This window comes from Hippoglossus hippoglossus, chromosome 5, assembly GCF_009819705.1.
Source record: "Hippoglossus hippoglossus isolate fHipHip1 chromosome 5, fHipHip1.pri, whole genome shotgun sequence".
Classification (NCBI taxonomy): Eukaryota; Metazoa; Chordata; class Actinopteri; order Pleuronectiformes; family Pleuronectidae; genus Hippoglossus; species Hippoglossus hippoglossus.
In genome coordinates this window covers 3,546,116-3,563,220 of record NC_047155.1, presented here as the reverse complement: position 1 = coordinate 3,563,220, position 17,105 = coordinate 3,546,116, and the positions used below count along the sequence as shown (strand labels likewise).

Here is a 17,105-nt window from a genome sequence, read left to right as displayed (position 1 = left end):
CTGAAGTGAGCCAGTGATGACTTTAATATCACACACACACTCACACGCACACACACACACACACAGACACACACACACACACACTCACTCACACAGACACAGAGCACTACACCCCTGACACATAATTGTATTTCCAGTTTCCAACTGTTCTCTGTGGAATGAAACGCTGGTGGACAGCTCAGCTCTGACACACACACACACACACACACACACACACACACACACACATCAGAGCATCTGAATGAAATTACAGTAGGCTTGAGTAACTTCCTCTGTGTGTGTGTTTGCATGTGTGTGGGTTTGTATGTGTGTTTGTATGTGTGTGTGTGTGTGTGTGTGTGTGCACCATGGTAGGGACTTGACAGTCTGAGGTACATGGTCGCCACCCGGAGGTTGACAGGTGTAACTGCCGCTCAGATGATTGAAGGAGAAACTTCAGGAGAAAAGAAACAATAATAGGACAACAAAGAAATATCAGGTTGAGTTTGTTCTGTCGATTTCATGTCAGTGAATAACGAGGATCAACCTGAATCTGCTGCTTCAACCATGAATCACTTCGTCCCCGATACAGAAATGAAGCCAACACAACAGAGACATGAACGATGGAGCCACGGCAGCAAGATCCGTCGATACGTCCACTCGACCATCAAGTATCAATTCATGTTTTGATGTGTACTATAATATAGAGCCTGTACTGCAGCCAGCCACCAGGAGGCGATGGAGACTTCAGTGTTGGGACGGAGGTCAAACAGGAGCCGCACCTGACCCGTCAGAATAAATAGTCATGAACTTCATTTTCTTTAATAAAGTCTTGATTGTACTGAGGAAATCGAACATGTCTGTTTGAAACATGACTTCAGGTTCTACTGGAAACATTTAGTGGTTTTGTGACGGTGACTGGAGTCAAACTGGGCTGAGTGTGTGAGATGGATCTGAACCAGAGTCTGTAAACAAAGATGGACGACACGCCAGCTCCCTAAAAGTGAAATCATCTTGATCGCCCCCTGCTGTCTGGCTGCAGAAGAGGTCATACACCCCACCTTCTCCATGTTATCAGATGGGACATGGACCAAACTAAAACTAAAGATGGTTTCTGTCATTTTAGGTTGTTCTCATCACACCGATGTTTCTGATAAGTTTGGTTTTTATTAGTTATCTGATGATATAAACACGTATCCATGACAACGGGAGGAAAAGGAGACGCGTCATCCATCATCATCATCATCATCATCATCATCATCATCCAATCAATCCTCTGAACAGTTGTTCACAATTAAAACATACAATTGTTTAATAATAACTTCACCTGCTTTTCTATAAATTGTATTTAACATAAGGAAATAATATTTGTGAGATTAAAATAAATAAAAAGGAAGATCACAGATGAAGCTGGTGAATTCAACATTTATTTTCAGTCATTTTAAAAACGATTCTGAGGACAATCAGAATATAAATACATTTCTCTCTCTCACACAGACACACAGACACACACAGACACACACACACACACACACACAACCCCTGCCCCTGATTCAGATGTTAAAAGGTGCAACAACCAACCAACAACTGAATTTTCAGGTATTTTCATGATCAAACTGCAGCATCAGCAGCTTATTTAACACACAGAAGAGATTTTTTTATATCATCATCAAAGTTTCTTTTTACAGTCGAAACACTCATAACATCCGTTGACCTTCACACGACCTTCACATGACCTTCAGACTCCGTCACAGTGAACTACATCTGCCGCTCTACATCGCGTCAACTGAACCTAAGAGTCGTGACAGAAAGTGAGAATCATCGAAACCATATAAAAATAATGTTGTTCCAGTTTCGTAAAAAAGTCTGAATTTCTTAACTTTCTTTGAGATTTTACACATTAAGAAATAACCTGTGACGTTTTTGAATTAATATACATAATTACTGGGACAAAATCATGTGATGACAGTGATGATTATTTGTAATTGAGTTGAGGTCCAGTTCAATTGAAGACTTTCGATCTCACAGATTGGAAACGAGGGGCGAACACTCACCACGGCTACGATCACATATTATCGATCGGGGCCGAACGCTGAACTGCGTCGTGGTTCGATCGCGTCTCGTAGCTCGAGCTGCGAACTACTGACTTATACGTCATTAAAAAACGTGAGTTTATCAAAACTCTTACTTTTACAATATGAAGAATTCTGAACAGTTTAGTGGATTTGTTCCAGCTGCAGCTCTTGTGGTTCAGGGAGCAGGGGATCATGGGTAATATCCAGCGTTCAGTTGTGTTCCAGTTTGAGTTTTGTCTACACTTGAAAACCATTTAATCGTACATGAAGCCCGACAGAGTTAACCACCCACGTGTGCCTGCAGAGGGCGCTGTTGGTCAGTAGTAGCAACATAGTGCTGCTTTAACGAGCCACAACACGTGAAAGCACCAAACCCCCCCCCAGCTGTCGATCTAACACCCGTCCAAAATAAACACGAGGTGAAGATCAAACTGGCAGAAAGCATCTGGATCTCACGTGTTCAGAGTCGGGCTCGAGCCGACGTCTGCGTCCTGTGGTCTGAAGCTTCCTGCTGCTTCCCTGTCATTTACTGGAGATGTGGATCAGAGGCGACACGTTTGAAAGGATGATGGTGTCACGACGTTCAAACATCCCCCCCCCCCCGACACAACGGGTCAGATAAACAACGAGGAGACAACGAACACAGAAAAGTGTTTGTGTCACAGATCAGATTGTTCCTTTATCCCATAGAATAAAAAAAACAAACAGAATAAAGGCCTCGTCCCCCTAGAGTAAAAATGTTGTGTCAGATCATGTTTAGGAAAAGTCGTGAGAGGGATCAGGTTGTGAGGTGACTTTCTCGACAACAGAACGTGAAGAGGAAAGTTTCCTGTTTCCACTGAGCATTTAGGAAGAAGAGTCTCAGGAAGCCAGAGATTTGTTTCTGGCTGAAGCTTCTTCTTCATATTTTCAAGTAATAACGTTGATGGACAAAAGACATTCAACCCCATTTTTGAAAATTTTGGCTGCAGCTGGGTTTGATTCCACCGCGACGTAATAAATGAACAAAACTGATGGAGGAGTTTTAGGTTGTTAAATAACCTGCCTCTAATTTTTTTTTTCTTTCCATTATTGTCTCTTTAAAAAGCCACTATGTGGGATTTGAACAATCCAGGACTCTGGTGACACCTAGAGGAAGATTGAAAAAGACAACATGGTAAAATACATTTTTTTTAAATGGCTCAAAATCTTTAAATAATTACAATTTTTTTGTCATTTCAACAATTCCGCTGCTGTCTCTCTCCAGGTGGGAATACAAACATTCACAGTGAAACATTGTAGAAGATAAAATGGAAATAATTTTGATTATAAGATAAACGAATGAACCCAGATCTGACCAGAGGACACAGAGATGAACAAGTGGAAAACAACACAACCTCCAATCAGATTGATATTTATATATATATTTTTTACAAATTGATGTCATCAGATTGTTTAATTACATACAAATCCTACACATAGTGGCTTTAAATCAAAAATCAGTTTCCCCCAAAGTGTTTTTTTTCTCACCTTGAGGCCTCGAGCACATGATTATTATTTTTAAATCACATTCACGAGGAACAGAACTAAAGAAACTTCACTTCACAGATTCAGTTTAACAACAGATTCAGGATCTGCTTGTTTGACAAACTTTGAACTTATCAACTTTTCAGATGCTCCTCAGCTTTAAACACGGCTCTTCTTTTTTTTTTTACGAGGGACTGGAATGTGATGACCTGGTAACAGTGTTTTAAACATTTACCGAAACAAGTGACTCGTCTAAAGAACGGATATAAAGAGCGAGTGTGAAAAAACTTATGAGTCTGGCTTCTTTATTTTTATTATTGTCAACAAATCCACTGAAAAGACCAAAAACCCAAAGATGAATTTTCAAAACTCAGTGATTTCCTGAAGTGTCAGTAAAACGAGAGAGAGGATACAGTCGTGGACGATTTGCTGCAACAGATTAAAACACCTCTGTCGCTCTAGTGAGTTCCTCTAGCAGCAGAATGTTGTGTGTGTCTTCATGATAATAAAGGAACATGTCCCTCGTTTTAACACTGGGGCTCCTTGATATGTTTTTAACAATAATAGAGCTCTATGGCACCGTCACAGTTTAGAAACACAGACCTGGTTTTATCCTCCGTCCTCAGTGGATCAGGTCTGAGATCTGATCCGTCTCCGTGTTGACAATATCGACCCCGACCCAACACATTGTAACTTCAGCTTCAACGTTTAAAAATTCTTATTTCATAGTAAATTTGCACACAGCTCATTGATTCATTCATCTTCTCTCTGCACCTCTTTCTCTCGCTCCGACACATGAACTCCGACTGGGTAAAAACCAGTCTTTATAAACCCTCTATGGTAAAAACATCTTTTGATTTGTGCAGATGTGACGATTTGAGCCAATGCTGGTTTCAGTCTGTCGGTAGAATTTGTTGACAATAAGAAAAAAAAATACACAATATATAATAAGAATTATTACAACACAATGTATGACAAAAAAACAATCATTTTGTGATCACGTAATCTGTCCCAACAGTTTAGCTGATAAGGAAACTAAAAGGTTTCGGGTGACGTTCTCCTTTAAAAGTTCTCAGCCACAGACCTGCTCTCCAACATTCAGTGTATTGATCCGACAGTTGACCGCTGACAGGACGTTGACAGGATGGAGGGACGGACCCTTCCCCCCCTTTTCCACAAGGAGGCTTCTGGAGACGGGGTCTGAATTCATGTGGCGTCCTCGTCTCTCTTCACAAAGTCTCGTGTCCACGTCTGATTCTCACTCTGTCCTGTTGGCATCCACTTAAATGGCGGAGAGGAGAAAATTCACAGAGGCCCTCAAACCCTCCCCAGCGCTTTTTCCAGAGAGAAAAGAGACGGAGGAAACTTGGCCGACCTCAATGTCTCTCTCTCTCTCTCTCTCTCTCTCTCGCTCAGTCTGACAGAAGAGGGAGATGGAGGGAAACCCAACCACTCTCTCCTGTTTCCAAACGTCTCCCTCTTCACCTCCTCCTCCTCTTCCTCCTCTTCTTCCTTCTGTCTCTGTATCCGTGTCTTGGTCTGTGTTGCACCGTGGAGGCCAGCGGGGGGGGCGCTGTTAAGACGCTTTGCCCAGCTCTATTTTCTTCTGGATGACCCGAGCCGAGTGGTAGATGAGCGAGTCGATCAGACCGGCCACTGCAGGACAGGAGGCAGGACACAGTGTCACACTTCTGCATTTTAATACTTAGATTTATACATTTGACTCAGTGTTGAATGAAATCTACACAGAGAGAGACCGACCTGTGAAAACCCCCCCGATGATGGCACAAACTCCTGTTAGGAAGTGTGTGAAGGATCTGAACAGAGAGAGAGAGAGAAAAGTTATTTACTTAAACAGATATACAACTTGAAATGCATTTAATAAACATTATAGTTCCTTTAAATTACTTTATTTATCTTATTCTTTATAATCTGCAGGTTTTAGAACTTTTCCAAAACTGTAAATATACTCAGTAAGTGAAATATTTGTAATGGTTAAACCATTAAATAAAAGGAAAGGTTCATTTTTAACACAACTACACATGAAAGAATGTTTAACATTGTAAAAATCAACATAATTTTGATGATTTCCTCCGTCACTGACGTCCCTACCTGTGTTTCTCTGTGAATTTAACCATCATGGGCGACAGCTCATACAAAACAAAGACGCCCGGCAGCCCCTGGTCTCCTATCAACCCGTTGGCCACTTTTTCATGTCTGGTGACGGAGAACTGGTTTGTTTTCACCACCTGGAAGAAAACAAGGTGACGACAGAACTCTCAGAAACACACAACAGTGGGAACAGTTACACACGTTGGTGAAGATCACGGGTTTTCGTTTTATCTTAAGAACATAAATATGTTAAAGCAAAGAGATTAACGAGAGTGAAATGGAGAAAACATTGGACTCACTTCTCCGTCTGTTTTCACGTAGATCGTAGGAACGATTTTCACAAAGTACTGATACATCATCGACGCTGTGGGAGGAAAAGAAATCATCTTTATAAACTGAGAGAAGAACGGAAAGGACAGAAAGTGATGGACATTTGTGTTTGTGTTCGATGAGATATTAAACTGAGCCACAGTTTAACTCACCTCCCTTGAGTAAATCTTTAAGTTAAACAGATTTTATGATTCATAAAGCGAGACAGAAGTAGTGGTTTATGAACGTTAACGTGATTAAGACCTAACTAAATGTTTTTGAGAAGGAGAACTTGATATTTTAACCTATTTAAGACTTTTTAAGGCCTAAAATTCAGATGTTTGAAAAGACTAAAATTCAGATGTTTGAATTTTAGACCTTTTCAGAAATTAAAACCCAGGAGAAACGGAACTGGAACTAATATAGTGAAATAGAGGGGACTCCGACAGGTGACGTTAAAATAATAATAAGAGTTTAACAAATCCACTGTTTAATAAACTACACTATTTAAACATCCACCGGGGGGCGCTGTGGACTGTCTCCTGCAGCTCGTGTCCCCCCTCTTTATCCGCCTCGTCGGTCCCGTGTCCTCTTCCTGTATCCGGTGATGGAGGTCTGCTGCCAGAGGGTTTAAACCGCAGCTGCGCTCAGAGACACGATCGAACAACCAGCGAGGAACCCGAGTCCAGACCCCGTTCCAACACACGAGTCAAGGTGAGACCCGGTTCTGGACAAGGATCCGGAAAAATGTCCCCGAAAAAAGAAAAGGACACAAACCCGAGCGTCGTGTTGATCTGTCAAGGCCACAGGTGACGTTAGCCTGGAGTTAGCATGCTAAGCTAACACAACAAAAACGAGCCTGTTGGGCTTTTTTAGATTTGATTTGACTCATTTAACGCGATTAAAGTTTTGATGTTTGAATTCAGCAGAAACAAAAACTCCCTTGTTTTTGTTTTTGTCTAAATAAAAGCGACTGGAAACTGAAGGTTAGCACGAGTAAGCTAGCTAACGTTAGCCTAGCCTAGCTTACATAGTCACACTGATTACACGTCTAATAAAAACAAATCAAAGATGAATCAGCAGCTTTAACACCACGTGTCTCCAGTGAAGTTTAAAAACAGATGAGCAGAGTAACGACTAGTTAACAGAGAGGTCAGCTGATTAGAAATAAACTGATTCATGTACAATCTATAAAATAAAAGGTTCATAGCACCAAGATAAATTCAGTTTGTAAAGAATCGCTGTTTTTTTATTATCGGCTGATTATTGTTTCTTTTATTGATTATTGTTGATCGATCGTTTTGAATATAAAACTGTAAATGAACTGGGAAAAGTTCAAATGCAGCTTCCTACAAACCAAGGTGACCTCCTCAGATGTTTAGTTTTGTCTGATGAAAAAGTAAATTATCTATATTCAATTTATCCATAGTAATAAAAAAAGCTTTAAAACCTCACGTGAGATCCAGAGAGACCAAATATGTTAAAGACTCAATTATTAACACATTTATACTACTTGTAATAAACGGTTACTAATCAACATTCGATAATAATTCAGACTTTGTCGTGTGTTAACGATGGAAAGTGACTAATTAAAAAAGTCGGAACAAATGCGTGATTACGAAGTTGATGCAACAATTCTCCCACAATGCATTGCATTAAGGAAATGGCTGTAGAAGCAGCCCACAGAAGTGCAACAACGTGGATATTATTCATTCTAAACGTAATTGGCATTTTAAAGATGCAGTATTTTCCTACCTTTTTTAAATGTTTATTTATTCAGTACTATTAGTAAATATTATATTGTATAGTTGAAACTCAGGACAGTATTTGTATTCTTCCGTCCTGAGGCTCAGAGATAAACAACCTGCTGGGTTCCCATTATCTCTCCACACTTATATAGAGTATTAATGTTGGAATATTACTTTGACCCAACATGTTGACAATCAACTGAACTTTAACTTCGTATCCCGACTCAGATGCCAGTGGCTGTAGGTCCGTACGGCCATGGCCAGACCCAGCCCAGCTGTTTTGACCGAGTCAAGATGGGCTTCATGATGGGGTTCGCAGTGGGAATGGCTGCCGGCGCCATGTTTGGCACTTTCTCCTGTCTCAGGTAAAACCGAACATATTCTGCTTTTATACAAACAACAACTCCATCTGTGGTCAAACTGAAAATATGGACATGTCGTTGAAGTTGTCATTAGTATTTGCAGAGTTTAACTTTCCCTTTACCCGCCAGCACCTTAAGTTTCCCTGGACTTAATATTTTTTTATGTGAAACTCATCAGTCTGTGTATCGACGACTTTTTGGGCTTTTGACTCTAAAGCATCACTTCCATGGATCTAATCTTTAAAAATCATGTTACGATTGTGCAAAGACATTGATGTGGAATCGTACACTGTCATTAAGGTGTGAAACTAAAAGACAGTTTGCACTACACCCTTGGATATAACATTTGTAATCCATCAGTGTCATTGGCTCAAGGAGATGCACTACAGATTGTTAAAGGAATAAAACATGAGCCTGTTTCACCAGGAAGTTTTAGGTAATGAAACGAGGATAAACGTCATAACTGCCTGCTCTAATATCGATGAAATAAAATCTGAAACCATCTCTTCCTTGTCCAGGATCGGCATGCGGGGCAGAGAGCTGATGGGCGGAGTAGGAAAGACAATGATGCAGAGCGGCGGGACGTTCGGCACGTTTATGTCCATCGGAATGGGCATCCGCTGCTGAGGAGGAGGAGGAGGAGGAGCGACCTCCTCATGACTACACACCTATGGGACTTTTCCAAAAACCTACATCCACCTCTCTCTGTCTGTCCGGTGATGTCACACTCTCAACCTGCAGTCTAGTTTTGTCAATAAAAGTTAAGATTTGTCAAATGGGTTTTCTGAGTGTTTGTGTTATTTCTGAAGCTGCCAACTCAGAGTGACCGACACTAAACACTGACTTTTAGGTTGATAGAAAAATCCAGACAAAACCAACTCAGCTGAGTTGATGTAACGTTACATTCGCTGGGATGACTCGACAAACTATGGAAAACAATGGTTGTACATATTGGAGGAAATTGTAAAAGAGAAGGGGTCAGAGTGAGCTTCAGTCTCAAACCAAACACTAACTCATAAAACTGCATTCTGGTCTGTGAAAGTGCAGAGTCCATTAATCAAGGTGTGTGTTCTACATCCAACACAACAGCTGCTGTTAAACAGCATCTTAGTGCGAGTTAGTGCATATCTGTAGTTTAGAGTCTGATATAAATATGCTTTATCTATTAATATTACCGGTTGTGAATATATAATAAAAGTTCAAGTCCCCTCGAATCAACAGCTACATAATTAAAGGCTGTAAAATCTTTCCTGAAAGACAGTTCTGACATCGGTGGGAACATTTCCTCAAAAGTGCAGGATGTGGAAACTCTCATTGTCATGTTTGTCTGGTTTCAAGTTAGCGCCTGAACATCCAATTTCTATCAGCATCAATATCCTCCTTTCATTATTATGCAACATTAAAAACTTTGATGTAATATTTTTACTTATTTTATTTTAGGAGGACTTAACATCTGTCCAGGGACTATAGATAAAATTAGCCTCACTGCATTTAAACCGATGTTTATTAATGTGCACTGTCCGTAAAATAATTACTGCAGGTTTGAGTTAGTGCAAGATTATCTTTAACAATGTTGTCCAAACACTAAACGTTACTGTTAAACTACAGCGTTTTGTGTTATTCAAACCAAAATCACCTTGAAAAGAGTAAAAGGTTTGAATTCCTGACCTTGTGGTGCTGTGACGTCGGTCTCGTCCAGAGGGTTGACGATGCCGGGGTAGTCTTTACCAAACGACAGGTGTTTGATCAGATGGGTCATGTTTATCTGCAGGATGACGGAGACAGGGATTAGCTGACAGACCTCAGCAACTCTTTGTAAACATATCCAACATTAATCTAACATTGTTAAAAGCTCTTTCTCAGTTTTTTTGTTTTTCTGAAAGATCCTGATCACAGGATCATCGACTGAAGACTCAACTGACTGAAGAGGCTTAAAAACAAAAGATGATTATATGTAATTGAACAGTTACAAAGGGAAAAGTAATGAGAAATATTTATATAATATCAAGATATGTGATTCTACCATAACAGTCAATGCAAGTTTTGGGTCATAATTTTACTAAAACTACACAAACTTCCATGTAGCAGACAGATTAATCTTAAAATGACAACATAGATATGTTTAAATACCAAGAAACATCACGTGCATCACTTACGTTGTCTAAGCCGAAACTCTGCAGGTCGTGTACTGCAAACAAAACACAACACATCTCGTTATTCAAGTTGTTAAAAACACTTTGGATAAACATTAGTAAAGAAACAAAGATTGTGAATGTTACTTCAGGTTCAGATGGTTCAGAACTGTCCTCGTGACATTGATTAGTTTGCAGAGGAGGTAAACAAAGCTGAAGGCAACAGTCACACACAGATACCGCACCAGAGTTAGTAACTATTTTGAAAGACTTATTATTCTACTATGTTGAATTTTAAATTAAGCTTTGGTCCCATTTAAATGTTCAGGCTAGAGAGTCGCTGTCTGCTCAGGAAACAGTTACAGTAAAATAAAGATAAGAGATCAAACAACATGATTCTGTAAATCAATATCTGTTGTTTCTTATTGCTCAGTGTAGAAGCTACAGGTGAGATTATCAATGTAAAGTATTAGGTTTTATTACAGTGGGACCAGTTCACTAGAAACACAATGACGTCAGTATGCTGGTATTTCATCTGAGAGCAGCTTTATGAACATGTAAACTATGTTAGTGGGAATGATTGGGAATTAGCTGTTTCCAGTTTGTTCTCCTTCTTCCCACTTTATCTAAAACCTGATTGGCTGCAGATGTAAACTGTACAAACTTGACCCAAATATGTTAAGTGTTCAAACACAGTGGTTGTGTCCAGCTTGATGTCTCATGTGACTTGCCACTTGTCACATGACAGCCACTTAAAGTGAGAGCGGAGGTCGACATTTACACAACAACAAAGACTGAACCTTTAACTCATAGATAACAACTTATCCAAAGACTTTGTCAGCAGTGAGTAGTTCTACGCAACACAAGTGTAAAATCGTTAGTTTCAAATTAAACATTTTTTAAATCAGCAAAAAATAACTTCCACATTAAGATGTTTAGATGTTATACATCAGCTGCACACCTGCTACAGTACAGTCTACAGCATAATGAGAATATTATAGTTGCAGCACTACACCACAATGAGTCTATTCAATAAAAACCAATATGAAAATCTGCAAAGAAAGATGGACTTACTTTCCACAGCGTGCACTGCAGAAAGAAGAGAGAAGAGTCACTATAATGACGCAGGTAGACAACAAACCACATGATGTTCATGTGGGTGAAGGGCTGCACTGCTCTGACGACATGTTACTCATGCTCAATGCTAACTCTATGAAGACATGGGGGAGTGATGCAGGACGACACTACACTTAGAAAACTTACCTCAGACGTAAAAGTCATATTTTCATGTTGAGGATTTGGTTTCAATGTATTAAAAGCTTAACTCGGTACAGTTTGATTCATAAAGCAGTGATTTAACATCACGTCAGAAGATATTATCGAAGGGGGATTATGTTTTTGATTCTGTTTCTTCAGAGTAATCATGCAGCCCTGAACACAAAGGGTTGGGGGTTTAACACTTGACATTCAGTCCAGGCTAAACACGGTTTAGGACCAAATCCTCAGCCAATGTGATTCTTGTCTCTTGTTTCTGCTGCTGAGTTTTCAGACGTCACATCAAACAAAATAAATTCATCCAATCAGATTCATTGATCACACACAGAAATCACAGGAAGATGGAAAGTGCATTTTCATTGTATAAAAACAAATTCCAATCAGCAATCGAATTCACTGGCCCTTGTTTTTTCTATTTTAGCATCAAACTAGTAATTTGTTATGATTTGAGCTTTTTAATGAAGCAGCGGTGAGTTCAGATTCATTAGCTCCACCAGGCAGCTCACGTTTTCATCCCTGTTCGTTTGTTTGTCATCAGGTTTACACAAAATCTACAGAACTGATTCCCACAACATTTATAAAATGTTGGTGCTGATCCGGACAACAAACAGGAATCCAAGAATTTCTTATGACTTTCTTTATCGCTGTGTCGTTTTTTGACAATTTATCCAATTTACAAGGGAATAATACAAGTATCTTGATGAAAGAATATCAGGCATGTTTATGGATATATATTTTTGTTGCAGCTTGATTGAATTTAACAGGAACGTTTGGGCCTTGGTGGAGAAATGTGTTCTACTAAGAGACATTTATAGTTTGAGCATGTGACGGCTGATTGCTGTTGATTTCCTGTCCTCTAGTGTATTTAGTGAACAGGTGAGTGAAACGGGAAGCAGACAAACAGTTCAGTCAAGACAAAACTAAATCACACAATGATGACAGAGTAAGAATCAACAACAGATGTGAAAGGAAGAAACAAAAGGGGGGATGGAATAAAAATGCAGAGAAAGAGTCAATGATAAGGTTTTCAAGGTTCAACTGAAACAGTATCAGGTGATAATGTCCTTTGGATTAAAACTAAAGATAACCTGTCAGAACAAAGATCAAGGATTTCCCAACTTCCTGTTTTCAGTGAAACATGTGACACGGTATTGTTCCCTCAACCCTTCACTCTTGAGCTGGACTCAACTCAGACATCACCAAGTCTTTGGCTGAGTCCAAAATCACTCACTCCTTATAACCATGTTGTCCACTACATGGTGAGTTTTCCATTTTGTTGAGCTACATTTAAAGATTCTCATTCAACATGTTTTTACCTAGAGGTATTAATTCTAAGTGTAAAACAAACATTTCAAATGAATTGAGGGATTTTCCACCACCACCCGATAGAGTAGTGCATATGTTTACCCTCATAGTAAAGTAGGGGTTAGTGAATGAGTGATTTCGGACGCAGCCTTTCATTAGTTTGTCTTTGACTTCCTGGCTGGTTAACGATAAGATGGCTGACACGTAGACGAGGGTGCGACGATGTGTCCAACAACGTGGAAGAGCTGGTAACGCTGGTGTCTGACCATCACTGTGAGACAAACAGCTAGAGATGCCAGCTGACTGCAGGGCTGCACAGTTTCAATGGCCACACTGCATCGTAAAGCAATGATCGCCAAATAAAAAAGACACTTTTTCGTGTTAAAATGTGAATTTAAACATTCACTGTTGCTAAGATCAACAGCACAATTAGAACTGGTCCTGTGCATCCCTGAGTTATGATCAATGAATGGTTGGTTAGTTCATGTGTGGTTCTATGTAGACGATGAATAGACAGATACTGGTGAACACACACGTCAAAAGCTTCTGAACACCCTTTTTTAAAACAGCATCCTGGAGTTCAGACAAGGTCTCAAACTTAAGATGGATTTATATTTGTGTGTTAAGAAGTAACAGCATAGCTTCGGAACCCAGGATCTGAACCGGGCCTCAAGCTAAAGAATGTTTCCACCTACAGATCTGACTCACAGCTGTAGAAAGCAGCGGGTGTTCAGAAATCTTTGAATGGTTAGTTGTTGTGTATGAACGGAGTGAATCAGCTGCAGGTCTCACCGTGGACGTGCGACTGCTGGAAACTCTTTCCTGGAGCAAAGTGGAAATTTCCTGCCACCTACAGCAGAAAGAGGAGAGAGAGTGAAGAGAGATATTAATCCAACCTGAGGCAAATGCTCTGTCAGGCCACAGAGGGGGAAAGAGAAAATTAATTACAAGAAGAGAGTCGTAATAAGAAATAATATTGTACAATTAAAAGCCTGGTATCATTAAAAGGTTGCTGCCTCTAATGGAAAGACACTTGTGTTCAGACCTCAGTTACTTCCTCTGTCTCCAGGCTCCTGAAATCTACAATTATATTCTCGTATCACAGCCTTCAGTTCATGGTGTTTTCACCGTACTCTCAAATCTCTTCTTCCTCAGTGGATACTACACACTGCAGTGACATTGTACTGTAGTACATATACACATATCACTGCATCAGGCAAACAACAGGATTACTTATAAATGTCACAGATGCTGAGGGAAAGAATATGTGGAAAAGAGCAGAAACTTGTTCACTCGTTTTCTATTCACAAAGTTTTTCTGAAGATTGAAAATTGAAGCACTAAGAGAACTTTCATAACTGTGCAGATTGTCCTCCTGACAAGAACCAGGTTGTTCTCTGGTGAAAAACTGGCATCTCTCACATTCATATATAAATAATAAATCACAGCTGATGACAGTTGTACCTTGTTGACCTCCAGGAAGCCATAAACCTGGCAGCCTTCGTTCTTCTGCTCCTGCATCTTCTGAGTGAAGCCCTCCCTCTTACACTGCTCGATGGTGTCAGCATTTTTAAAAGCCCAGCCTCGCCGCCTGTAGGCCTCCCGCACGTCATCACAGGTGTTACAGCATCTGCACACACACACACACACAGGGCAGAAACAAGGCAGGTAAATACAGGGTCATAGAGCAAACACAAAAGACAGAGTGTGTCTGTGTGTTGGTGTCTTACTTGAGGTCTTCGGTCTCGGCTCCGTAACAGCTCTCACATCTGTTAGGGTCCAGTGTGCTGGGGTCAAACACTTCCCCATCGTCAGCCTTACCTAGTTCTACACAGCAACACACAACATTCTCATCATCCTTATGATTATTGTGATTATAAACCTATTTTTAATTTGAGCAGTCTAACGTTTCCCTGATGCCAAGACCCTGACGAAAGAAATGCAGAGTTAAACCTGATACCTTGTAGATTGCAGCTGTAAGCGGGTGTTGTAATGTCACTGTTGACCTCACAAGCCCTGAGGAAGAGTAAATAGTCGCACACTGCCAGATGAAGTCAGATTTTACCATGTCTATCTGCCTCGGTGGTGACAGCCTTGAGATCGTTATCCAGCCGCTGTTTGAACAGATTGTGTTCAACGTCCAATTGCTGCTCGCCAGCTACGTCCATCGCATCTATACTGAGATCTAAGGGAGGAAGAAAAATAACAAATGAAAGTAGACAGAGGGTTTTATATAATTAACATGTGATATCATTAACGTGGCAGATGCCCAGCAGCGGGACTCACAGGCGCAGGGCATGTGTGGGAAGACGACGTCAATGTTGATTTTGAGTTTGTCTCCTCGTGACGTGTCGACGTACAGCTCAGGGTGAATCTGCAGGAGACGAAGAATGACACTGATGCATGGAGCGTTTCATCAAAGACATTTACTGTGAGCAAAACGTTTTCCTGGACTAATGTGGTTTTTGCACAAAAGCCAAACCGGAATCTTTCAGATTTAATGTCAGGATTAATAACGATGAAAAACACAGTGTCTGACTTCACAGTCGTATGTCCTGACTCTGAACACAGAGGTGCTTCTCACTGTGACTCATCACACGGGCCTGACAGGGAACTTCTCTGAGGGCTTTAAGATGGTGAATGTTACCTGAAGTCAGCCCATCCGCTAAGAAGCTTATTTTCACACCTGCCTGTTTGCTTGTTGTTCAGGAGGATTAAGCAAAAACTACTAAATGGATAAACTTGGAGGGATGGGACATGGGCCAGGAAAGAAACCATTACATTTCGGCACAGATCAAATGGGCAGATCCAAGAATTGATCTACATTTCTTTACCATGAGGGTTTGAGAACGACATCTTAGTCTTTCATATATCAGCCGATACTGGAGTTAAAAAAAAAATCCCTAATATCAGCAATGGCCCAAAACCTTTCATATCAGTCAGGCTCTAGTGTTGTTTGAGTTTTAAAGCCACACGGGGGAAACGTCCTTCTCGTGAAGCTTTGCAGATAATGAGGGTGAACTTACCTCTTTAGTGAGGTAGTACTGCAGCTCGGAGACAAACAGGATCAACATGATGATGCCGCTGATGATGGTCACTGCAGAGACAGAGAGACGGTGTTTGTAAATCCAAGTTCAAACTCAGAGTTTAAAAGAAAACATACATCACATTATCTCTTATTTCTTTTTACCCCAAACACAATTTAATTCCTTTTTTTAAATATGAGAGAATTCATTTGCTTTTTGTTTCCAGCTCCGTCACATTTGTTGGCGCGGATTAGATATTCTAACTTTAGTGACTAAATCCAACGGTGCTTTACTTATCTTACGTAGATAGTGTTAGGTTATAAATAGGCAACATTTCTATGACAACAACTGAATAAACATCCAGCGTCCGACCGCTGCACCGACTTGAATTTGTCTGAACATTAATTTGTACATATTGCTTGTATGTGTTGACTATAACAAGTCATTCTATTTTTTAAATTGTAGGTTGCCATTTTAAAAAACTGTCCAGGAACAACAGATGGAGATCAGCCTGTTGTTCCAACTCTGTCTCGTTCACAGTCATTCTGCTGTTGATTCACGAGCAATAAACTAATAAATCAAATGAAATAACAATTAAATGTCAAAAACCTCTTAAAATAAAACCCTCAGCTGTGACGTTGTGTTCAAGCAAACGAGCTGAAACACGTGGAATCGCTGTTATTGCTCCTTTAAACACAGAATAATAAGTAAAGTGTATATGTGAATATGTGTCTGTGATATTTCTTTATTTGAATTAGCCCCAGTGCCCTGGTGTGAATGACGCGCTGCAGCCGAGGCACCAGTGAGTCCTGCTCCTGCCCAGTTCGAGTTAGACTCACACAGCTCAAGTTAACCCGCTGACTGCGTGTTTTTAAAGTATTTAAACACCAGTAACCCGGTGAAATGAACCAGTTAGCCTTGTTGTTAGCCTCGGAAGCTAACACCCCCCCCACCCCTGTGTGTGTGAATGGGCTGAATTCGAAGCCGCTCACCGGTCGCGCCTCCCCACGTCTTCACCCGGAAATCCTCCAGGGTTTTGGGGTACGCGTCGAACTGCTTGAGTTTATTCAACGTGTCCATTTTGTGGAGCAGAGACGCGCCGCTGGACACGAATGCTACCGACAGATTCCCGCACCGCTCCGGACACCATCGGTCCTTTCACTTCCGGAACACACGCGCGCACACGCGGGCACGGCCCTCCACCAATCAGAGGCCGCCGCGTCACCTCGCCTCTTCATCTCACTTCAGTATTTAATTTAATCGAACTCGAATTAACG

The 17,105-nt window shown here is 40.7% G+C and overlaps 2 protein-coding genes across 4 annotated transcripts; one reads left to right on the top strand and one right to left on the bottom strand.

Moving 5' to 3' along the window:
• Nucleotides 1-4,456: 4,456 nt before the first annotated feature.
• ergic3 (ERGIC and golgi 3) lies at nt 4,457-17,054 on the bottom strand. Of its 3 annotated transcripts, XR_004613816.1 has the most exons (15): nt 16,821-17,012; nt 15,829-15,899; nt 15,089-15,176; nt 14,868-14,987; nt 14,533-14,629; nt 14,267-14,432; nt 13,596-13,653; nt 11,298-11,312; nt 10,248-10,279; nt 9,760-9,856; nt 5,972-6,036; nt 5,673-5,809; nt 5,322-5,377; nt 4,719-5,216; nt 4,457-4,685 (listed from the first exon to the last, which is right to left on the bottom strand). XR_004613816.1 is itself a non-coding variant. In XM_034585065.1 (14 exons), the coding sequence occupies exons 1-14, from the start codon at nt 16,906-16,908 to the stop codon at nt 5,137-5,139; spliced, it is 1,170 nt and encodes a 389-aa protein (XP_034440956.1). In that variant the 5' UTR covers nt 16,909-17,012; the 3' UTR covers nt 4,457-5,136. The 3 variants fall into 3 exon arrangements, 2 of the variants coding, with proteins under 2 accessions (XP_034440956.1, XP_034440957.1); XM_034585065.1 differs by having other exon boundaries at nt 4,457-5,216; XM_034585066.1 differs by lacking the exon at nt 11,298-11,312 and having other exon boundaries at nt 4,457-5,216; nt 16,821-17,054.
• Nucleotides 6,568-8,871, top strand: romo1 (reactive oxygen species modulator 1). Its single transcript, XM_034585070.1, has 3 exons — nt 6,568-6,695; nt 7,958-8,094; nt 8,610-8,871. Exons 2-3 carry the CDS (start codon nt 7,958-7,960, stop codon nt 8,716-8,718), a joined length of 246 nt encoding a protein of 81 aa, XP_034440961.1. The 5' UTR covers nt 6,568-6,695; the 3' UTR covers nt 8,719-8,871.
• Nucleotides 17,055-17,105: the final 51 nt, after the last annotated feature.